Consider the following 21,914-nt stretch of genomic DNA (forward strand, 5'->3'; position numbering starts at 1 on the left):
TGCACAAAATACAGTGTTACTCAAGCATGTTGTCATTTATTGAACATGACTTGCATTACGTTCGCATACATCTCGCCGTCGTCGTCTGTGAATGTGGTTCATCAGCGGGTATCGCTATTTCCTAATCTCCGGATTTTAGTGTCGAGGCGTTGTCAGTCAAAGTGTGACGGCTCGTAACCGGTGTTGAGCAACTGCTGCCCATCGTTTGTCAGCTACATACATCTCAGCATGCTTGCTAAATATCAAGCATAGTACAACATCGGGCTCAAAGACTACCTAGGTAGGCATCTCTAGTCACGACCATCATATTATGCGCGCGTATACCGCGAGGTTTTTCATGTTGATTTGTTTTATAATCATTAACATTATTCTTTGTGGTCTATACTCGACATAAGGTTGCTAAGGGAGCTCTCTGCCGTTCCGATTCACACAACCACGTTTATGCGATACCGAACACCTTTGTAGGGGTGATGGTGAAGTTGAGTTGTGGTGCAACAAACTGGTTGTACCTGGCCTCGTGGCTGCCGGAGAAGTTGTAGGCAGGGCTGTCATGTCAAGTCAGCGTACGTTCTTGATCATAGTTCGCAATAGTGATGGTAACTTACCGGTCCTCATATCCAGCGTACAGGAAGCTGACCTCAATCTCCTTGGGTCCAAATCCTTGGCCATCGTTTTCCCTCAAAGAAAACCTAGCAGCAACACCGTTGTTGACACCCTCGAGCAGCTGGCAAGTCTCGTATGTTGAAGGGACGGTGAAGCTGTTGTCGTATCCCTGTTCGTAGCCGTGGCAGTATGCCTTTACACCTGCGATCTCTCCCTTGATAGTCGGTACGGTAACGTTGAAGTTGTAGTAGCAGCCGGATCGACCGCAACCAGCCTCCCAGTTCTCAACTTGCCAATCCCAGTTTTCGGGGATTGCGATCTGGCGAGCGACAGGGCCGGCCATGGCAGAAGTTGCCAGAAGAGCGAGAGCGGTGAAGGAAACCATTGTGAAGTTGAGGTTCTAGTAGTTCGTATTGAGAATAGATATGTAGAGGTGTATTTGGTGAGCGTGTAGAGTGGGCGTGTGAAGATGCAGAAAACAGACAGCAAAGACGAATACCTTATATATAATGAATAGTTGTGCCAACACGAAGTTGCACCCTTAAACAATGCATAGTCGTGCCGATCAATTAAATCGTCAATACGGTAAATAGCCGTAGGTGCGGGAAGGTTTGCTGATTCGGGGAGTTGCACGTCATAAACAGGCCGAGATCGCCAGCCGAGACTGCCCTTTGCAGCAAGCAACATAACATGAGGACAAGGCTGTCCCGGGCACTAACTGCAAATCAACAACCACGGTCCACATGTCGCTATATTTGGATATAACGTCTACGCCTCTCCCACGATGCGGACAGTGAGTAGTCTTACGACCTTCACAGCGCATTGAGCCTATCTTACATACAGGCAGTACGTCGGTCAACTCGCTGTGTAGGAAAGTTGCACCGCCACTCCGTTAACAAGTCACTTGCCTACTTGCCTATAGTGGAGACGCTAAGGGACTCGTATTTCCCTTGAGTTGGTGACCATAAACGTCATTTCCAGACCAAGCATCACCTTAGCCGTCTCTGCTGTCACAGTCGCCACTAGCCGGAAGTAACATCACTCCTAGGCATTTCTCACCTGATTCAAATGTCCTGTGGTGGAGGCTTCCAAACTTTATTGTTTCGGTCCCGTCAAAAGACACCTGGTGGATTGGTAACATGATTGGTGTTTCGACGCTTTTGTGGAGCTCACAACCACTACTCCACTGCACCTTTCAGAGAAAGAAACTAGAACACAGGATATGTGTCGATATTAATGTTGCTTTCGAAGAGTATGGAGAGTACAACACACTGATTTAATTCTTTGGCCTGAGTCCCAACACCACATACAAGGGAAAAACTAAACATGTATAGACATGGCAAGCCTTACTTTGCAGCTTACATTAGCTCCCAACAAGAGAACTTACGAAGAGAGCTACCTATGCATGCTCTAAAGAGATTTTTAGTTTCTCTCTTTGATGTAGCGCCAGTGCGCTGCTCCCTCCTATCACCGTAAGCAGCAAGAGAAAGCCATCGCGAACTATGAATATCACAGTCAATCCTTTGAATATGCGGCTGCCCTCATGTTCGGCTTATACATTGGTTTATGGGACTTTAGATCCAAAGAAGGCGAAATAACATTCATGTTCCTGATATGTTCGTTTTCGAGGATAGAAAAGAGGACACATCACATCCATTGTAGCAGATAGAGTTTTGAGAAGATGAGGCAGCACATGATTGCCAGCCATGCTCATTTCTCGAGGAACGAGGAGGCGGCGCACCCATTCGGTATGATGCGGATTTTTGAAGTCATGAAGAATAATGTGGGTTTGTAGAAGAAAGACACCAGGCGCATCCAGTAGGTTTTATATACTCGGCAGGCGCTGAGTTTGGCCGACAGAGGTGGTGTAAAGATAGAACGCAGATATTTTTCATTCGGTGCACCTCTTCCTCCCACAATGAAAGTATAAATATCATCCGAAAACCAGAGCCACTATGTCCCATTTCATCGATGTTTTTGAAAACGAGATAGCAACTCAGGCTGGCCCATGGCTAGTGTCGAGTTTACTTTTAAATTCAGACATAGCAGAGAGAGACGGCCATTCCTGGTTTGGTGTATCTTTTCGGAGGAAGACACGACGCAGCACATCAAGGATGGGGTTTCAATTTTGGAACAAAGAGGACACAAGTCCATCAAGTAGTACTGCATTATTTTTGATTCCGTAATAGACGTTGTAAGTGATAGAAGAAAGTAAAGAACGCAACGAGAGTATTTATACGTCGAGCGTGCCCAGAGCTTGGGCCACAGGGCACACATGTAGCATGTATCTTGACGGGACCAAATCCTCGAGGTTCGCGCGCATGGGATCTGCAAAATTGATGTGACAGTCTCACCATGTCACTCATAGAACAGAGTCTCCTCAGTTTCTAATGATGACAAGATAGCGTGTCTACCCTAAGTCACCCATCTCATTTCGGTACATCTAATGTCCTCTCCCTCCCAACCCGTCTATCACGCATCCTGGGCTCGCGCTCATCCCCACTCCCTCCCTTCTCTTCAACCATCACCCCAGCCCCATCACTACTCGCCGCACTCCCCCTCCTCCCCTGCGGACTCAGACTGCTCATCCTCTCTCCCCTTCCACTCCTTTGCAGCCGACTAGCAGCCGTAGGATCCGCATCCGCCAGCGCAACCGGCGTCGCAACCCTCGCCAGCTCAGCCACGGCACCGCCTTCCTTTGGCTCAAAAGGCTGAATCATGCAAGATGCCACTTCGCTCCGGATAGAACTCCTGCTACTCGACCGTTCATCACCGCCCGGTTTCTCAGTTGGTGACAATGGTGAAGGTTGCTGGGGCAGACGCATAACAGCCAACTCGCCCAGCCACCTCCTAACCAACGCCCTGCGGACTCTGCCGACGACGCCGAAATCTTCACCTCCATCTACAGTCTTCCCTAGCTTGACTTTGTCCTCGCCAAACCAGCGGGTAATAAGTCGCCATTTGATGCCTGCCCACCGCCCTACTGGTATGACATCGTCGCGCGGACCGCTTCTGCTCCATAGCGATGGTTGCGCAGTAGCAAGTTCATGATACAACGATTCGTACACACCTCTACGCATGGGATTCTGGCGTTGGCTAGCGAGATTATGTTTGACGCCGTACCAGAGAATGAGGACGACGGCGAGGACGGGAATGGAAACGATGAACCACCATTTCAGCGGTGGGTTCTCAGAAAACGTGGAAACGTTCATGCCGAAGAAACCGACGGTAAAGGTCAAGGGCAGGAAACTAGTCTTGTTAGTTTGGACAGCCGATGGGATAGGTGGTTAGGGGTTACGTACATGAACGTGATCCAACTCAATCGCCACATACTCAAGCCTAATTGCAAGGAGTGTCGGGCATCTCTGATACCCACACTCTTGTACATGAGGTCTGACAGAGCGGTTGTAGGCAGGATGACATCTCTTTCCCACTGCCCAGTCAGTTTATCTAGCTCGTCTGGCACGGAGCCTAACCAAGGCTGGTCTGACGATTCCTTTGGGTCGGCGCCGGCAAGGTCATGAAGATGTGTGACCATTTCTTTGATGACGTCGACGTGGATGTAGATGAGGCGTTCGATCTTGAGCCATTGCGCACTGTTCTTCCAGAGCTCGGGGGCGCGGGATTCGTCAGCAGGGTTTTCGTAGACTGTAGTTGGGAATTAGCGAAACAGACTACTTGAACGGCCGGAGGTAGGCTCCTACTCACTCTTGTCTTCAAGGATGCCAACATGTGTCTCGCAGATGGCTAAGAACTTCTGCCAATTATAGCTCAACGCCTTGAAAATATCCTGGAGGATGAAATCCATACACTCCGCTGTCAACGTTTCATCGTTCTCCTCCATGGGAAGGTAGAAGGAGAGACGTCTCCAACGGGATTCGAGTTCTTGTCTGGCACCAATAAGGGTATCTTTGACGGAGCCAGTGACTGAGTTTTCAAACAGAATGATCGTGTTTCCGTTGTCGAGAGAGCGAAGCTTAGGGATGTAGCGTTCTTGGTGTTCATTCGCATCTACGTTGCCGTAACTCTTCTTCAACCGCATATACTCTTCCCATGCTTCCTCGTCGTACGGATTTGGTATGTCGGGATCGACGGCTTGGCCGGGTGTACCGTCGCTAAGCTGCACATATACGTTCAATCGTTGTACATAGACATCGTGTCCGTATCGTGGCTGGTCCGACTCGTCGTAGTGATTTAACTCCATTATTGATTTGTTGCTATTTGGACGTGGGATATGGGTGCCTCTTTCGTAGGATTTGAGGTAATCGGCGCCGAAGGCTGCGCGCGAAATGCCACGCCAGGGATCGTGTTGAGCGCGGAACGTACGACCATTGAGAACAGGTTTGCCGCCACGTTGTTGAGGTTTGTCGTGGCTAGCCCAGCGGCCGAAGTTCGTGCCTATAAGATCGTCTGTAGCGTCGATGTTGAACTTCCGGAGGAGGTAGCGCGTTGCCCAGCTCGCGTTCTGCACGTGGATCACGCGCAACGCAGCTTGCGCTGAGAGGTCTTCTTTCCGGTAGAAACGGCGCAAGCTGTCAATGTCGCAAAACTCCTGTGCCATGATCTTCCGCCTGCCCTTCGTTGAATGTTCTTTTGCGACATAGTCAATAAGCAGCACGCGTCCTTGCGACCAGCTTTCCTTTGTCCAAGGTTCTCGCCATTCGAGATTTGGACTGTGCTTGCGACGGTGGCCAAATGGACCTTTCTGGTGTTCATGCGGTTGAGGCTGCGATTGTTCGCGTTCGAGGGACGGATGTGTGGACGTGGTAAATGCTCGCGGGGCTGTTCTAGACGTTAGCAAGGGATCCTTTCAATCAGCCATTCGTGGCATGTGCCAGCGCAACACCCAGCCTGGCAATGTTCAGGGACCAACAAGCAATCCTAGGCACTGTTTATGATCCACGCCAGTCTGCTATTCTTTCCGAACGTCTTTCGTACTTCTTTTCTTCTCCTCCCGGGGCCACTCACCATTCATACCGTCCATGTCAGGACTCGGCAGCGGTCCTGCGCCCGTCGCCGTATCTTCAACTGTAATCGGTGGCGGGGAGTCCGAGTTGCGCATCCTTATACTAGCCATGATATACCAGATATTCGTCCAAGGAGCTGAAGCTTGCCGGAGCTATGTCGTGAGCTAGGAGCGAGGGCATTCAAGGATCACCATTCGTCAAGGACCACCAACGAGATTCGAGAGTACGACAACCGGGTGCGACCAACAAACAGTCCAGCTCGTTATATTAAGAAGATGAGCACATAAGTGCGATCGCAATGACAGGGTCACGGTGGGCGAGGATGATAGTATATAATCATGGTGGAGGCCTGACCGGTATGGTGGATGCGCCGAGAGCAAAGTAATGTGTGGGTGGAGTTGTTGTGGCTGATACGATCATGAGGCTGAGCCGCGAGTCTGGGGTTCGCGTCGCGTGAACAGTCGCCGCCTGCACTAAAGTAAGCTAAGCTGCGGAATCAGCCCTACGGATACGGGAGACAGGACCCTAGATATTTACGAGGCGTCCCATATCCTCCAAGTTCTCGCAGACTCGTCCAGCATGGATACTTTGCTGGTACGTCTTTTACAACATCGCAACGGCGCTTTTTACCAGTGAACGACAGCCATGTTCACATTCCGAAGATTAGCGATTACCACAGCCCAAATTCAAGGTTCGATCACAAGGTCAGCATAGGATAAGACCACATGAACAGCATTTAGATCTATTACGCTATTGTCTTTAACGACTTAGTATACTCCAGACCCATACAACAGCTTCGTAAAAGTCGAACGCCTTGCCGTACAGATTCCTATATCTTACTGCAGTACTAAACGCTTCAGACCATGTCATGGCTTTGCGTAGGCACCGGCTAATTAGGTCTAGTGTTTAGACAGTAACTACGAGGCTTGTATGTAGAAGTCGCAGGGAGATTCGATATATGCAAAACAACAAGTGTATGATATGGTATGGGTCGTGATATCGTGTCGGGTTGATGCAGCGCTGACAGAACCAGTGCGCCATGATGGGTATTAGCAAAGAGATAAAGAAAAGCCCATAACGAAGGTTTCGCTCGCTCGCTCAAACGCCGTAAAGGAGGGAGAAAACAGGGGTACCGGGGTATCTAATCATTCACATTGGCGACTGCGCCGTGTGATGTCCTCGTCACTAAGCGCAGCTAGCCAAAGACATTTGCTGAGGATGTGTGGTTCGACATTGAAGGTGTATTTGGAGCTGGCTTCGAGCAATCGGAGTAGGTTCTTGACGATGGTGGCGGCCGTGTGGTGTCGGTCGAAGTTTACCAGTCGTTCGCCGCCGACTGGTGGGGCGTCAATAAAGGCGGGCTTCTGAGCATTGTAGATGAGATCGCGCGTGTAGACGCCTAGTAGTTGTTAGCTTCTGTATGGATATATATCATAATAACACTCACCAATAAATGGAATACAGCCATCGTCGACAGTTGCTGTCTCCATTTCAAGCCGCAGGTTGTGGAAGTTCTTCAAAGGCTGAACAAGTGCCTCCAACTCTGTCATGACCAGCATTTCAGCAGCGGGAACCAAAGCCCATGTCTTCTTGAGACTTGATACATCGTTCGATATCAAGGCTATCGCAATCTGGTACATAGTGGCGTAGTTGCGGTATCGTCGCGCATGTGTTGCGATGTGAATAAACTTGGTAATGCATCGCGCGCGTTCATGGATGTCCTCAGTGAGCAGGACCTCAGAAACGACCCATTTGACGACAAGATTGAATCGCGCGATGACAACGTCTACACCCCTGGCCTCTTCTGTTCTGAGATATTGTACCCAATCGCGGATTTGTGGAGAAGATTGCTTCCAGCGCAACTCGATGAGTTCTTTCCAGTCGATCTCGTCCAGTGCGTCCTTTTCAACTATGGTAAGTTGCTGAGCAAGGATTTCGGAGTCATAAGCCAGGACGAAGGGCAGATGCGCGGTTTGGGTTGGGAACGCATCCTGCTGAGGACCTTCGAGGTCAGCGGGGGAGTCAGCAAGAGGCCCAGGTTGCGGAGCCGACTGTGGGTTCGCTCGGGAGACAGTCGGGGTGAGACCTGGCGTAGGCAGACCTCTATCGAAGATTGTTGAGCTGGGCACAGCATCGTTCAAGCGGTTTGCGGTAAGGGGCGGTGTTGGAGGGTGGCGCATGGGATGCGTTGGCAGATTATCAGGATCTGCCTCAGGCGTTGTTGGCTCATCGTCGAAGAAGCTTCTTACCCCATGACTATCACGACCCGATTTTGCACCATCTCCGGAGCCCATCTCGCTGAGATCCTCATCCTCATCAAGTAAGAATGACTCACGTGGGTACGAAGTCATTGGTAAGGTCCCACCAGGCGGTATCCGCTTCATGCTGTCCGTCTCGACGATGTAATCAACAGATGAATCCATCGAGGAAGATGTCCCTGGGGCGCGAGCAGGCTCGGGTGAGTTGCTAGCAAATTGCAGAGGTGATGGCTTGGCAGAAGACCTCATGGTGTCGAGCGTATGCCCTCGCTGAGAGGTTGCGATTTCGCTCAAGCGCCGATCGAGAAGTGGTATCGAGGAATAAGAGTCGGTTGACTCGCCCACTGACTGAACCGCAGGTGCGCGGCTATTGAAGTTCTCGGCAGACAGGCGATATATGCCTTGCCCGTCTGTTTCTGGAGGAGCCAGTGGACGGTGGAAAACGTCGTCAGTTCCAGGACGCTCATGTTGCTCAACATCCTGCTCATAGGTATCAGGTCGGGTATTTTGTTCAGAAGCTCCTGTGGGGCGATAGTAATCCAGATCAACAGTGGTTCGTTGGGAGGGGATGCTAGGCGACTTCTTCTCATAACGCCCTTCCAGTTTCATTAGGGCCGATTCGACACCGCCTTCATCGTCCGTATCGTCAGGCAGAGCAGCAAGCTTTGCTACTTCAGCTTCGAAAGAAGGTCTCAGGTTGGGCTGTGAGGAGTGTGTATCTACTAACGAAATTGGCTTCTTTGGGACTTCAGCTTCAGCTGGCCCTTCCAAAACACGATTGACTTCTGTCTCTGAATCGATAAAGCGATCAGACCGTAGGATGACAGAGTTTGTCACTGAGTGTGTGCGATTGGAAACAGAACCGGTGGAATGTGGCCGCTGCAAAGTCTCAAGATCGTGAACGTTGCCTGCAGCGCGGAGGTCACCACCTGGTCTTCTACGAAGCTGGCGGGCGGGCCCACTAGCTTCAGGTGCTGCCTGACGTTCGAGGAAGAAGGGATCGTTTTCTGATGACATCGTTTGGAATGTCGCAATGCTGGCAGGTCCTTGACGCCTGCTAAGCACGCTGTTATAGGATGCATGTCGACGGAGAGAAAGGGAGGTCTTGGTAGAGCCCCGGCGCCGGAAGGAATGCATCCTTGCTGGACCTGCAGAGATGGACCTTCTTTGTCTCGTCGGAGGCCGTCGAGTCGACATGCGCGAGGTGCGATACTCTGGCGGCGCTGAGCGAGGCTCTGGGTAGTCGTAGAGATCAGAGTTGTGTACTGATGGAGCGGCTTCGCCAGCTAGGTTCTCGTCAAGTGTTTCCTCTTGCTGATGGCTGTCTAGCTTTGTAGGCTCCTTCTCAAGATCGGGTGGTAGGGTATCCGACATGACAGGTAAAGGTGGCGGACCAGTATCGTCGATAATCAGAATCGACTTGCTGCCACTAGTAATGGCGCTGTGTACGCGGGCATCAGGTGCCCTCTGGTGCTCATTCGGGTTTGGTGTACCACGGCTATCGAACTCAAACTCGAATCCCCCAAGATCAGGAGGGTCGATACCATGGTATTCATGGCTTTCGTTTTCGAGCTGCTCCTGAACTGCAGCTCGAAAGCTCTCTGCAACCGTAGCAGCCAGAACATCAATACGCACCTGCGGTCTCGGTCGAGCAGGACGTCGTTTGTGTACACCGCCTGAAACTGAGACGGCTGATGCTGCACCTGGGTTGGAGGCTCGCATGTATGACGGCTGGCGCTGTTGGCTAACGCTACCTAATTGGGGACTTGGGCTCAATTGCTGTCGTGTGCTTAGTGCGCGACGTACACTGCCGAAGATCTTCTTCATGCCTGGGGAATGGGCGGTGGCATGTCCTGGTCTTTGAAACTCATTTACTTCAGCATCCTCAATGTCTTGAAGGTACTGAGAGCGCGAAGGACGTATAGCTCTGACTTCGAAATATGGTGAGCTGGGTTGGAAGAGTCCACCGCGTACTAGAGTGCCAGGCATATTCATGACAGCTGACATAGCATAGTCCGCGGGTGCGTTCTTGGGGATGGACAGCGGAGCTCTGCTGTCTCTGAGAGCGTCTGAAAAGCTCCCACTACGCTTGTGACCATGCGACGGGCGGTGGACGCTCTTAATGGATGCTGGCTGTTGTGGACTGGCTGTCAAGCGAGCAGTACCAGTGGGGACTGGGTTGGCGACCGGTACTGGATGAGGATACAAGGGAAGCTCGACCGCCTGGTCATGTTTGTTCAGACCTCGCATGGGTATAGAACAGGAAAGGACGTGCATACTCTGCTCGCTGGCGGGCGATAGGGGTATTTGCGTGGGCGCGGCTTCGAATTCTTGTGATGGTATGTAGGGTGAGCTCATGGAGTTCTGAGGCGTATGGCGTGCTCTTTGCGCCCAATCCATATGCCGACTAGCAAAATGGTCACTTGGGTTTGAGCCGATAGTTTCCTTGGTGTCCCGGACATTGGTTCGTGGAGGCGTGCTTGGTACTGGAACAACCGGAGGGGGCTCCTCATATGCTGCTTGTGAGCCATCGTATCCGCCCGGAAGCAGCTCGTCGTCGGCATAGTTTTGGCCGATAATATCTTCGGTCTCCCAGTATAGCGCACACGTCCGCCTCCAGCACTTCTTCAATTCCCCGACAATCTTGATGTCGCCCCCACCTCCATCCTCTCGAGCTCGGAGATCCCTGTACAGGCTGTTGACAAGGTCGCAGAAATTAGTTCGTAAAGAGTAATACGGCATGAAATCGTCGACGAAGTAGTTTAGAATCCAATGGCGAAGGGCTACAAAAGTCCGCACGCGGACGATGCGCCCGAAGTCGTCTTGGCGATCGACGGCCCATCGTAGTCGAGATATGAGGTATGCGACAAGGTCTCGGGTACACAGAAAGGCGCGGAAAGTCAGAAAGAAGTCGGATAGGAGTTCGTAATCCAGGAAGCTTGGAGAAGTTATATGCGCTACAAGTCGTGAAGGGGTGGCTGCGAGAATCTCACCCTCGGCGTTGAAGCGCACCACAGCGCGGTCGTCGGGGTTGATTGTAAGGGCATCGTAGAGTCGGGGGCTAATAGGCATGTGCGAGACACGAGCTGAAGAGGGACCGGAGAGGGGTACAGCTGGGCGGTCCATAGTGGCGCGGAAGCGGTGGGGGACAGGCGAATAGGCGTCTGAACGTGGGCGCGACGACAGAAACGACTGCCGCACCCCTCGCTGTGGGGTCAGGAGCGAATTGGCAAAGTCCTCGGTGCCTGAGGTTCGGGTGTAGACTGAACTGCGCAGGTCTGCCGTCCCTCGTGTGCTGAAACGCGGAGTGCCCAAGCGGTAATGCGGGATGGGAACCTGCAACAGCGGGAATGACGATGTGTCTGCGGTCTTGGGGCGCATATGCGAGGGCCTTTCAATGACAACTTTGAAGGTGCCTGGCTCGTGGCTCAGCGTCGTGGCAGTGTGGTCGTCAACGGTAGAGAATGAATGCGAGCGCACGTGTGCGAGTCGTCCAGTGGTGGGATCTGCCTGGGGTTGCTGCTGGAAGGCATTGCCCTCGTTCAGGTCTGGCAGCGGTGGCGTAGGTTCAGAGTGGGGTGTCCTTGAGCCGTACAGACTCTGCTCCCATTCATTGCTGGTCGGGCGGAGCTTGTCGAGGGTTGCGCTGTCGGGCGGCGTCTGGGGCGGAAAGACGAAGGGATCTGGTTGACGGCCGCGCTGGTTACCAGGACGGGCTACGGGTCTGAGAGAGTTAGATTCTATACACGAGGGATTTAAGTATGTGAAAGATGGAGGGAGGGAGGAGGCAAGAGGCGAGACATGACGTGCGCCTTCCTTGTGGTGTCGCTCACGTATCGCTCCTTCCTCATACGTCCATGATGTTTGCTGGGACAGACTCGTCCCACCACCAACACCATGGCAATCTCGAGATATCAAGTTGGTGCGTACCTCAGGTAGATGACGCCGTTGTGAACATTGGCCACGGTATAGCTCCGTCCGGCCGAGGTCGAGTTACTCGTCGTCGTGTCGATGGTGGCGTTGCTGGTGCCGCGTGCCCTCGTCCTGCTCTTGAGTTGCTCCCTCGAGTCCTTCACTCTTCGCAGACGGCGCGTGTCGTCAGCGCGCCGTTTTGCCGTAACTGCACCTGCACCTGCACCGGGCAAAATATCGCGTTTCCCTTCGGCAGGGGAGCCCGGCGCAGGGAAGACATTCTGTTGCATTGCCGATAAGGCCATCCTCCCCCATAGTTCAGCGCGCAGCAATTCGACGAGGTTTGCCGGCGTCAGCGAGTACGTGAACGAAGCATGGCCAGCAGCGACTCGACTGTGCAGACTTCTTAATTACAAGACAGGACAAGAGGGAATCGACTAGAGTTGATTGATGTGCAGCCCTGTCACATCGCCCAGCGGCGCGCCAGACGACGCAATTCACCAGTCAGCGCCCGTGTCGCTTGGGCTGAACGCCGCTATGCATTGACCCAGGCCTGGCCGGGCTAATCTGTCCTCGCTTCACTCCGGTGCTCCGCCTGCTCTACAGGGAATTGCATTGCCATTACAGGTTTACACATGCTGACATGCACTGGCACGCACAGGAACCCGCTTTGCTGTGCAGATGCGAACTGCTTTTTCCACTCCCCGTCATGCGAACTGCCCGCCTTCGCCTCACAGCCACACGCTTCTGTCGGCCACTCGCCAGCTGCACCTCTAAGATCTAGCAAGCACTACTGCGCTATTACGTCGGGAGCCGGGCTATAGTCTCCCAGCCCACGTGAGGTTTAAGGTTCACCCGTGACGACTAACGCATCCGCGAGGTCAAGGTGCCTCCCACTTATCTTGGTCGTATTCGCAACGGGCATCTAATCCCCCGAGGAGCGTGACAGCGCAAGATTGCAAAACAACAACAACGCATACAACAGTCAATAAACACACGTCCATCCGGCATCCTGTACAAGGGTACTGCCGTTTCCAGATGAACACACATACATTCAGTGCCGCGATTTGCCATTGCATCGGTACTTTTGCTCCCTGGCGATCCAAAGCAACCATTGGCCGCCCTCATCATCTCGCTAAACAAGTGTTTCCCTTCTATCGCAATCCCCTAGCATCCCGCAAACACCACCTCGGCTCATTTCCGACCCTGCGCAACGTCATGACAGCACTACTATGAAACAGGCCTACCATTATACAAACGGCTGCCGCAATTTAATGCCCACTGGTTCGAGCAGTCAACGGTCCAAGCTGACTCGACCAGCATAACCACGTACATTATCATGGCCCTTTGCGTCAGGCAGCAATTCCACAAGCGCAACACCCCGGATGCCCATCAAACCGCGAGCTACTGCACGACATCAACCATGGTACAACCCCATCGTTCTGCATCTGGCCACCGCTGCTTGACACCTGTAAGAATTCAGAAATGCTCACACACTAATTCTGCCTACATAAAAACCTGCGCCGGTACACCTAGCTCGTGCCGACCCATCCCGAGCAAACCAGCCAGAGTGCTTAAACGACAAGTACAGAGATGGCCTAGTACGTCGCCGACCGAAGAACTGCCTGATGCACAGCACAACTTCTATATTCGGCACGACTTGCAGACCCCGACTTCGCCTCACGCATCCGGCCCGACTACTAGCGTCAGAAAAGGGTCGGGCCTGCACTAAATGATCTGAGAAGGTACGATATAAGCATGCAAATCGCCTAGATATTGGATCAGCGATACACGGCCCTTGTAACGAGATCGGTGACAGTTCCTGATTGAGCAAGAATAATTTTTCACATATTCAATGGAGAAAACTCCCTTTGCTGAACACCTTCATCCCGAAATACGCCCTGATCAAAACGGATAACCCCTTGCAACATCTTCCTCCCCATCAACGTCCAGCCCTCCTTCCACCTGCTCTGCGTGTTTCTTTTCCAGATACTCCAGCAATACATCCCCATACATCTCCTTCCCCTTATAGCGACTCACATCCTCACCCCAAGAACGAATCGCGCTGGCTAGTCGGCCAGGCACATAGGGTTCCTGCGCGATATCCGTGATGGGATGGAAGTAAGTTCGAATCGTAAATACCACACCACCAGATTTAGGCAACCTGAGGAAGCAACGTTAGAAGCTTTACTCTATGGACACCGGAACAGGTAGGGGTAGTAGGGCAGCAGTAACATACCTCCGTAAACTCTGCCTCTCACTCCTGAACCAATGATGCTCAACGGCCTTGTTCTTCTCTGCTGTAAACCACCCAATGCCTCCATCTTCTTTCGCATCTTCACTGCCTATACTCTCGCTCCAGGCTAGTTTGTCATCGACTTGAATGAAGTAGTTGTTCCGTAGAACAGGTGACTGTGGTTGTATTCTGCGGAAGAAATTGGACATTGGTTTCTCGAGTTTGTCTTTGAACCTGCGAGATTTGTTAGCAAACGTATCTTCATCAAGAGAGCAATGGTGAAAATCGACTGGGAAGGCTCACCCCGGAACGTCCCCACTCGTATGAATGGTAGAAAGCGGCATCCCAAACTTATCCTCCAACCTCCAAAATCCCGCCAGCAAGATAGCACCAGCAAGCAAATAGTACTGCCCATCCTCCTTCTCAACCATGATAGCAAGATCATCTTGAATCATCCTAGCACACATCTCCATCGGATCCTCCCTCTCCCCATTTCTCGCACACCCCTCCACATCAAAAACCTCACCTGTCTCTAGATTCTTCATTCCTTTCCCCTTCCCCACCTTCATCTCTTGGAACAATCTCGGATACCGCTGTGGCAAGTAATCAACCAACTCCTCCAACAACTCCTTTGCCGCACTCGTCGCTTCAGGAGCCGTCTTGATACATTTTTCTCCTCTCTCGGCTATCCTGGCTGCTTTGAGGGAGTGGTAAGATGTGTATTCGTTATCGAGTTCAATCCATTCGTCCCACGACATGTTGCGTAGGCCCATTGTGATGTTGTATTTGGGGCCGTAGCGGAAGGGACGATAAGGTAGAGGTTTTGTTGTTGATAGGGACCAATTTGGGTAAGGGGATGCCGTGGGGCGGGTGAATGGGGATGGGTGCCATACTAGATTCGAGGTGCAGTATTAGTTTGGGTAAGAACGAGGGGAGGTGGGAAGAAGGACTGAGAAATAGACTTGATTGGAATGGACATACCTCCAGGTGGCCTATCTGGAGCTTTGAACGGGGAACGTTTCTCGAGATTCGGCGTGCTGGGTCGAGAGGTAGGATGTCGACGGGTAAGAAGGAGGCGGCTAAGGGTTATGGCGAGCCATGTAAATGTTACGAAGAAAAGAGCTGCGTAGAGAGCTGCTTTCGGCTGTATGTTGACATCCTTGAGTAAAGTGTTGAAATGGGTTTGTATGGTGGTGCAGTGGTGTTGTGCATCACGTGCGAGACGTGTTATGTGCTCTTCGAATCTGGTGACAAGGTCGGACATTGCAGACATCAGGGCAACAATATTACCGAGACATGGTCATCTAGAAAGGAAAGACGAGACGTTGGCTATATGAGTAAATGCCTGATCATGCGAATCGATAATAAACCAAAGCAGCAATATCCCGCAGTCGCGTTCATCATGCGAGGTGTGTAAAATAGCTTCCTTTTATTGTTTCAGCATATATACAAGCCAATGAATTCCTGCGATAACGACCCATGACAGTGTGGGGTTGTCGCGCATGTGTCGTCAGTGGTGGTTATCTCCCAGTCTAGGCGGGGAAAGCAATACCCCACTCGGTTAGACTTGGTGTCTATCGACGCGAAGCACCGAACAGAGCTGGTCGTCACCCTCGATAACAGGACCGAGCTTCCTCGTACCCTGTGGGTAAGGTGATCAGGGAATGTAACGGCTGTCGAGTGCGTCTGGTCAAGTTGGAGCGCGTCGGCATTCGGCAAGAAGAGTTGCCTTCTTGTCCCTTGCTCCTCTATCTAACAGGACCTAATTGACTACACATTATATCAGACGACCCGCAGTACCACATCTATGCTATGCGCTCTTTTGACCCCTGCGTTGCAACAGGCAGTAATCGCCCCATTGGCGGCGGAACTTAGCCGGGATCACGGGTAGATCTGGGACCCAAAGCATGCGACTAATAGTATGTGTCTTGCTTGCGTCCAGGAAAGGAAGACATTTCAAGGCCTCCCATTCTTCTGTATTGGAGACATAATCAGGCTCGAGGGATGTTGGAGGAGCTCCAGCAGAGCGCGAGTCAACAATAAAGTCGCACTGGTCGATGTTGGTCTATTTTATCACAGTTAGTAGACATCATGTTTGTGCATGCCAGCTTCACCTACATATTTGCTAGGATCTTCCAAGTTTTCGTCGTTCATTCCAGACGGGACCAACCATGTGCCAGGGAACATTCCGAGAGCGGCGTCAGCCTCGCTGAACTCGCCTGGCAGAAGACCGGAGAATTCGCTCTTGATAAATTTGGCACGAACTCCCTGAGGTAAGTTGAACGAAGACGGAAAGCGATACCACTCCTTCCCTAGACACACAGTGTCTCCTGGATGGGCGACTGCCGGGTCGAACAATGGCTTGTAAACTTTCAGTGGTGCTGAGTATGCGGACATGTGGCCTAGAAATAGGTCAACACTACATCTCAAAGTGTTTGATATATTCTGATGCATGGCGGTAGTTGGAGAGAAAGGTGCTTATAACATACCGTTGATCCTTAGAATGCCCAGGTTTAAAGACAGAAGCACAGGTATACAGACAATGACAAGCTTCACCATCGGAGGTATCTTGCTTACTAGACGTCGTGGGTCCATCGAGCCAAAGTTGGCTAGCAAGATGTGCAAGGAGAGGGCTGCGTTCCAGGCTAGGGCTGGGTATGCAGGGTACATAAATCTCTCTTCTTTGTGAGGCTGGACCGTGAATATCGTTAACCATAAGTAAAATGGGCTGACGAAAGTGATAGATCTGGTGAGCGTGCTGCGATAAACAGCCCGGTCAAAGACAAGATACTGGATAAGTAGTAGTGGTAGAGCAGCCAACGCAAGAAAGAACCATATGTTAAAGTTCAGGGCCAGGTTGCGAACGTAGAAGTGCCATGGCTCCACGCCATAGATATCAGGGCCTCTGCTACCCCCACTGAAGACGTTGTAAAGTACAATGTTCAGTGGCACGCACACGAGCTTCCTGTAGAAGAGCGAGTCGATGACGGTTTGTAAGAGTACAACGACGAGTGCTCTGCTCGCGCCATTGAGTAGTACTCTCCGCAAACTTTCTAGAATTGTGCCAGTGAATAGGCCCGCAATGACGTCTTCTGCAATGAATGGCAGAGCGAGAGCGCCTGCAAAAGGCCAACCCAGGGCACTGCCTACAGCGAACCATGTAATACCCTGGGCAGTCCTCATGGTGCTTTTAGACCAGTCCATGAAAGACGCAAATCCAAGCATTGCACAATTCATGGCGAAACTCGACGGGAGGTATGCAGGGGCAGCATGGTACATGCCCGGACTTATAACCATGATCATCGCAAAGAACGATGCGACCCGCACCTCGAACGTCTTTCTAATAGCAGTGTACATGCGAGTCTGGCATGCTGCACAGACTACCGCCAGAACGGCTCGCAGGAAATAGAACTCGAAGACTTTGGATCTTTGCAAGCCTAGCGACTGCATAGGTAGCATCGCGAGCCCAATCACAAGCGAGTGTATGGCAGTATAGGCCCAACTTCGGATGGCGTAGTCGGGAGAGTACTCCCAAGTCTGGAGACCGTAGCCATGGTTGAGGTAGTGGCTTGGTTCCCAGTAATTGAAGACTTCGTCGCAGTCTTGGATCGGAGAGAATGCGGCAGCGACGAGATTGGCGAAGGAGAATACGCAGAAAACTGCAAAGGTAGAGAGCTGAGGCGGTGCACTACATACATGGTGCATACGTTAGCCTAGCTAATTGCAAGAAGGGCAGAAGTGAACCAACTCAGCCGTCTGATGCGCCGTCTTCGGGCGGGTAGTAGACATTTCAGCAGTTGGGCATGCAAAGGGCGAATCCAAGGCGCTGGCGAATCTCCATCGAAAGCACACAGAATGCACTTTCACTGACACGACGCGAATGCGTAATGGGTTCGCGCTTCATAGGGCTGAGCTCGCGCCTGCCCGCCAAGCCTATTAGCGCGCATCCAAAAAGGCGACGTTCTCCCAGGACGTGCTCTTCTCAACCAGAACTATCATCGCACGCACTTAAGCAAACTGGTACAAACAACGCAGTTGATATATCGCAGCGATCACGCGTGATTCAGAGAAGACTGCAGAGAGAGACACGAAAATGTCCGACTCTCTGGAACCACCGGCCAAAAGGGCGCGGTTGGAGGCGGACGCACCCTTTTATGGCACATCTACATCTGCATCTGCGCTCGACGCGCCTGGCTCGCCTGTCGATGACATGGACGACGACTTTTACGACACTACACCCGTCAAGCCCTCTGCGCTGCCTACTGCGGTGGACGGGACGACGTCGTTGTTTGCTACGGCGGCACCCGCGCCAGCCTTTCACCTTCCTGGACTCGGCTCTGTGAGCGAGACCCCGGTCGCGCAGTCGCAACCACAGAGCGGCGCGGTCGTCCAAGACGACGCCCCTGAAGACGGCGAGCTCTCAGATGAGGAGGCCTTTTACCATGATGCGAATCCGCAGGCCGACATCCCAGTCGCGCCGCCCGTAGCCAATCAGGGTCAGGCGCAGGATGAGGCTCCACAGCACTCTGAGCCGCATCTCTCCTCTGTCCAAGATGCTGTTGCTGCTGCCGACACACCAGCCGCTGACACGGATGGTGAGCTCGACGCGGCTCTTACTGCCGCCATAGACCTCCAGAACGAGATTGAAGACACCCCCAAAGATGCTTCTGCACCCGATGGCGCGGCTTTCGATAGCAAGGCCGAATTCTTGCGCGCCGCCGAAGCCAACAGGAATGATCAGAACGCCGAATGGCAGCTAGATTCGGATGCGTCTGACTCGGACTCGTCTTCGGACTCCTCCAGCTCTGACGACAGCTCAGATGAGGGATCAGACGAGGGCGAGCTTCTCGACCCTGAAGAGCAGGTCCGCCTTCTGATGGCTGAAGCTGCCGATGAGCCAGGCGCTTCAGGCCCAGTCAAGGTCAAGACGCTCAACGAACAGGACGAGAAATTCGAGATGCCGGACATTACAGTCACCGAAAACACCAAGATCACAGAACTCGGCAAGGTGGAATCTATTGTTGGAAACCTCGTCGTCGTCAAAGCCAATATGTCTGGCGATGAACAAGTGCTTGAGTCTGGCTCTGCACTGTGTCTAGGAAATCGTACCGTTTGCGGCAAGGTCTCCGAGCAGATTGGCCGCGTGGAGGAGCCTCGCTACTCTTTCGGCTTTAACGACGCAGCTGAACTTGAGAATCTAGGTATTCAGAAAGACACGCCCATCTACTATGTGGATGAGCACTCGACCTTCACCGAAACGGAACCCATCCGCCAACAGAAGCATACCGATGCATCGAACCTCCACGACGAAGAGACCAACGATGTCGAGTTCTCAGATGACGAGAAGGAGGCCGAATACAAGCGTGAACAGAAGGCTAAGAAGCGCGCTAGGGCGGACGGCAACGACGAACAGGTAGCTGTCAACATCCCTACCGGGCCTAGATTACACGTAGACGCACCCGCACCACCCATCTACCGACCCATGGAGTACCAGGGTGGTGGTCTGAAATACAGCGACGATGAAGACGAGGATTTAGGCATGTACAAGCCGCTTGCCCGACCAGACCACTTCGAGCAAATCGTTGGTCAAGGTGCGCCACTAGAAGACCGAAGCCACGTTCGAAGGGGCATGGGTCGAGGCAGAGGACCTTGGGGTGATCGAGGTCGCGGCTTCCGTGGACGAGGTGGTGGTGGTGGTGGTCGCGGCGACTTCGGCGGCGGACGCGGCGACAGAGGAGGCTACGGCGGCGGGCGAGGCGATTTTGGAGCAGGCCGTGGTGGCGGAGGGCAGCAAAACAACCGAGGAGCCGGCAATAACAATAACAACAACAACAGCAACAACAACCAGAACAACAGAGGCGGTGGTGACAAGGGCGGGCGTGGTGGCAAGAACCAATCTGACCGTGGCAGGCAACAGGACCAGTTCAACGATCGCCAACAGAACAACCAACAAAGGAATCAATACTCGGCATCGCCAGCCCGCCAGCAACAAGATCGTAGCCAGTCTCACTCTCAGCAGGACCGCAGCCAGTCTCAGCAAGCCCAACCTCAACAGTCCCCATCAGGAGGAGGAGGCGGCGGCAAGAACAAGAACCGCAAGCAACGACAGCGTGAAAAGAGGGAACGGGAGCGCCAGGCACAACAACAGCAACAACAACAACAGCAGCAGCAGCAGCCGCAACAGCCTCAGAAACAGCAACAACAACATGCTTCTCCAGCACCTTCTGGGCCGTCAAACGCTAACGCTTATGCAAACAACAGTAATGCAGGTTGGCCAGTGCCCTTCTCCGGACCATCACAGCCAGCGGTCCCATATGCTGCCGCTCCCGCGCCTCCGGCACCAGCAGCATACAACTACCAGCAGTCGTATACCCCTCAACCTCAATCAGTGGCTCCAGTCCAGCCACCTCAACAGCAGAACCAGGCGGCCAACCTGGCAGCGTGGGCGCAGTGGTTCCAAGTCGTAGGAGCCATGAGCGGACAGCAGCAGGCACCACAACCGCAAATGCCAGCGCAAGCACCTGCGCCACCCCCACCTCAGTCACAAGCGCAATACTCTTACCCTTACCAGCAATATGGGCAGCCAGCAGCCCCTGCAAATCCTCCGCAACAGGGCAATGCTCAAGCTGGAGCGCAGTCTCTCCAAGATATTTTACGAGCTCTTCAAGGCGGTGGAGCACCTCAGTAGGCTCGAGGACAGTTGATCAATTCGGATAGGTGTTTTGTAAGATTATTCTGTTTCAGTATGAGGCATGGTACGTGAAAGCTGTTTTGATGCCATGCCATGGCAGCTTGACGAGGCATGCCTCTGGTACTGGATACAGGTCTCCCTCTAAATGCGGAAATGCAGATCTACTGCGTCACTACAGAAAGAGGAATGTGAGATAGACAGGGCGACGTATAAGCTTTAATGATTGCTTTATTAGATGCATTGCGATGAGTGGTCTGTTGTGAAATGATCCGATCCGGTCGCCGAAAGAAGCAGTTCGGATGGGTATGAAGGACGTAATATGACTATGCCCAGGCTGGCACCTTGATAATCATTTACAATACACATGTTCGCAATGTAGGAACACAAAGGCTTGACGCGAGCCCTATTGGCCCCCGTCGAAGCAATATTCTCATCACGTCAGCGCTGAGCGCAGCAGCGTAAGAATACACGCAAGCGCATGTCATGTAGATGTTCGGCAGTACGAAAGAGTTGCCTCGGACAATACGGCAAATGGGCATGTGCTTAGCCCTAGCCAACAGACACCCTAGACGTCGGAGGATAATGAAACAGGGTGTTTTGGGCCAAAGGATAAGAAATGGTGTCAAATTGCGCCACAAAGTCGGATTCGCTTTTGGCTCAAGCTATCGATAATTAGTTCTGCCATCAAGGGGACACCGATGATGAATGAATGCGGTTGTGTACAATAGAATGGATGAAGGGATGACGGCCGACGATGACGATGATGTTGCAGCAAACCGTGGCTTTGAAAAGCGGGGGAAAGAGGTGCGACGGCTAGACACTTGTCAGAGGCACTGAAATGGGCGTATGCTGCAAACAGATGCAAGTATCCAAAGTGTCGTTCTTGAGATTACTGCATGCGGTCCCAGGTAGTTCCGGGTTCGGGCTCGTGTTCTAGGCCGGGGAGGGGATTGCTAGGACGGATGCTCGGTAGGACCCCGTAGTGTGTAGGTAGCTGGTTGGGTTAGCCGTCTTGTGTGGGTTGTGGTGTGGGTGCAGGTGGCGCATTGTTGCTCGATGCACAGGCTTGATGCCGCTCTCCATACCAAAGTGGAGCCCCCATGCCCATGCACCATCAGAGAGGAAGAGCACAGAGTCGTCGAGAGTAGTCAGCCATTCTTCACAACCACAACCACAACCACGACCCATCGCCCGCCCGCCTGTGACGCTTCGTGCTGCTGTCTCCCCCACCCTACGCCCGCCGCCGC

General features: G+C 52.6%; 7 protein-coding genes across 7 annotated transcripts; 2 read left to right on the forward strand and 5 right to left on the reverse strand.

Annotated features, from left to right (window-relative positions):
- Positions 1–60: 60 nt before the first annotated feature.
- CC77DRAFT_1025475 (hypothetical protein) lies at positions 61–1,239 on the reverse strand. Its single transcript, XM_018526072.1, has 2 exons — positions 606–1,239; positions 61–545 (listed from the first exon to the last, which is right to left on the reverse strand). Exons 1-2 carry the CDS (start codon positions 986–988, stop codon positions 440–442), a joined length of 489 nt encoding a protein of 162 aa, XP_018380282.1. The 5' UTR covers positions 989–1,239; the 3' UTR covers positions 61–439.
- Positions 1,240–2,822: 1,583 nt separating this feature from the next.
- Positions 2,823–5,961, reverse strand: CC77DRAFT_1054586 (hypothetical protein). Its single transcript, XM_018527805.1, has 4 exons — positions 5,572–5,961; positions 4,312–5,385; positions 3,906–4,251; positions 2,823–3,852 (listed from the first exon to the last, which is right to left on the reverse strand). The coding sequence occupies exons 1-4, from the start codon at positions 5,678–5,680 to the stop codon at positions 3,033–3,035; spliced, it is 2,349 nt and encodes a 782-aa protein (XP_018380283.1). The 5' UTR covers positions 5,681–5,961; the 3' UTR covers positions 2,823–3,032.
- Positions 5,962–6,301: 340 nt separating this feature from the next.
- Positions 6,302–12,374, reverse strand: CC77DRAFT_1000554 (hypothetical protein). Its single transcript, XM_018523124.1, has 4 exons — positions 11,759–12,374; positions 7,018–11,552; positions 6,604–6,969; positions 6,302–6,554 (listed from the first exon to the last, which is right to left on the reverse strand). Exons 1-3 carry the CDS (start codon positions 12,043–12,045, stop codon positions 6,716–6,718), a joined length of 5,076 nt encoding a protein of 1,691 aa, XP_018380284.1. The 5' UTR covers positions 12,046–12,374; the 3' UTR covers positions 6,302–6,554; positions 6,604–6,715.
- Positions 12,375–12,967: 593 nt separating this feature from the next.
- CC77DRAFT_500472 (hypothetical protein) lies at positions 12,968–13,528 on the forward strand. Its single transcript, XM_018531928.1, has one exon. It carries the CDS (start codon positions 13,080–13,082, stop codon positions 13,470–13,472), a length of 393 nt encoding a protein of 130 aa, XP_018380285.1. The 5' UTR covers positions 12,968–13,079; the 3' UTR covers positions 13,473–13,528.
- On the reverse strand, positions 13,302–15,573 carry CC77DRAFT_500632 (hypothetical protein). The gene is made up of 4 exons (XM_018531929.1): positions 14,958–15,573; positions 14,280–14,868; positions 13,980–14,210; positions 13,302–13,904 (listed from the first exon to the last, which is right to left on the reverse strand). The coding sequence occupies exons 1-4, from the start codon at positions 15,247–15,249 to the stop codon at positions 13,646–13,648; spliced, it is 1,371 nt and encodes a 456-aa protein (XP_018380286.1). The 5' UTR covers positions 15,250–15,573; the 3' UTR covers positions 13,302–13,645.
- On the reverse strand, positions 15,383–17,848 carry CC77DRAFT_1025479 (mannosyl transferase). The gene is made up of 4 exons (XM_018526073.1): positions 17,725–17,848; positions 16,466–17,664; positions 16,095–16,378; positions 15,383–16,041 (listed from the first exon to the last, which is right to left on the reverse strand). The coding sequence occupies exons 1-4, from the start codon at positions 17,763–17,765 to the stop codon at positions 15,787–15,789; spliced, it is 1,779 nt and encodes a 592-aa protein (XP_018380287.1). The 5' UTR covers positions 17,766–17,848; the 3' UTR covers positions 15,383–15,786.
- Positions 17,849–17,882: 34 nt separating this feature from the next.
- CC77DRAFT_500766 (NAF1-domain-containing protein) lies at positions 17,883–20,910 on the forward strand. Its single transcript, XM_018531930.1, has one exon. It carries the CDS (start codon positions 18,070–18,072, stop codon positions 20,662–20,664), a length of 2,595 nt encoding a protein of 864 aa, XP_018380288.1. The 5' UTR covers positions 17,883–18,069; the 3' UTR covers positions 20,665–20,910.
- The last annotated feature ends 1,004 nt before the right edge of the window (positions 20,911–21,914 follow it).

This window comes from Alternaria alternata (assembly GCF_001642055.1).
Source record: "Alternaria alternata strain SRC1lrK2f unplaced genomic scaffold CC77scaffold_29, whole genome shotgun sequence".
Lineage (NCBI taxonomy): Eukaryota > Fungi > Ascomycota > Dothideomycetes > Pleosporales > Pleosporaceae > Alternaria > Alternaria alternata.

What these genes read in the sequence shown, in the direction of transcription:
- CC77DRAFT_1025475 (XM_018526072.1), bottom strand. Translation starts at nt 988, where the DNA reads ATGGTTTCCTTCACCGCTCTCGCTCTTCTGGCAACTTCTGCCATGGCC. An exon ending in TACGCTGGATATGAGGACCG is followed by an intron (nt 546 to 605) that starts GTAAGTTACCAT and finishes TTGACATGACAG; the next exon opens with CCCTGCCTACAACTTCTCCG.
- CC77DRAFT_1054586 (XM_018527805.1), bottom strand. Translation starts at nt 5,680, where the DNA reads ATGGCTAGTATAAGGATGCGCAACTCGGACTCCCCGCCACCGATTACA. An exon ending in TGGCATCCTTGAAGACAAGA is followed by an intron (nt 4,252 to 4,311) that starts GTGAGTAGGAGC and finishes TCCCAACTACAG; the next exon opens with TCTACGAAAACCCTGCTGAC. An exon ending in TTGAGTTGGATCACGTTCAT is followed by an intron (nt 3,853 to 3,905) that starts GTACGTAACCCC and finishes TAACAAGACTAG; the next exon opens with TTTCCTGCCCTTGACCTTTA.
- CC77DRAFT_1000554 (XM_018523124.1), bottom strand. Translation starts at nt 12,045, where the DNA reads ATGGCCTTATCGGCAATGCAACAGAATGTCTTCCCTGCGCCGGGCTCC. An exon ending in AACGGCGTCATCTACCTGAG is followed by an intron (nt 11,553 to 11,758) that starts GTACGCACCAAC and finishes TAACTCTCTCAG; the next exon opens with ACCCGTAGCCCGTCCTGGTA. An exon ending in TGGCTGTATTCCATTTATTG is followed by an intron (nt 6,970 to 7,017) that starts GTGAGTGTTATT and finishes AACAACTACTAG; the next exon opens with GCGTCTACACGCGCGATCTC.
- CC77DRAFT_500472 (XM_018531928.1), top strand. Translation starts at nt 13,080, where the DNA reads ATGGCCCTTTGCGTCAGGCAGCAATTCCACAAGCGCAACACCCCGGAT.
- CC77DRAFT_500632 (XM_018531929.1), bottom strand. Translation starts at nt 15,249, where the DNA reads ATGTCTGCAATGTCCGACCTTGTCACCAGATTCGAAGAGCACATAACA. An exon ending in TCCAGATAGGCCACCTGGAG is followed by an intron (nt 14,869 to 14,957) that starts GTATGTCCATTC and finishes CCTCGAATCTAG; the next exon opens with TATGGCACCCATCCCCATTC. An exon ending in ACGAGTGGGGACGTTCCGGG is followed by an intron (nt 14,211 to 14,279) that starts GTGAGCCTTCCC and finishes CAAATCTCGCAG; the next exon opens with GTTCAAAGACAAACTCGAGA.
- CC77DRAFT_1025479 (XM_018526073.1), bottom strand. Translation starts at nt 17,765, where the DNA reads ATGTCTACTACCCGCCCGAAGACGGCGCATCAGACGGCTGA. An exon ending in ACGGCGCATCAGACGGCTGA is followed by an intron (nt 17,665 to 17,724) that starts GTTGGTTCACTT and finishes CCATGTATGTAG; the next exon opens with TGCACCGCCTCAGCTCTCTA. An exon ending in GGGCATTCTAAGGATCAACG is followed by an intron (nt 16,379 to 16,465) that starts GTATGTTATAAG and finishes ACCTATTTCTAG; the next exon opens with GCCACATGTCCGCATACTCA.
- CC77DRAFT_500766 (XM_018531930.1), top strand. Translation starts at nt 18,070, where the DNA reads ATGTCCGACTCTCTGGAACCACCGGCCAAAAGGGCGCGGTTGGAGGCG.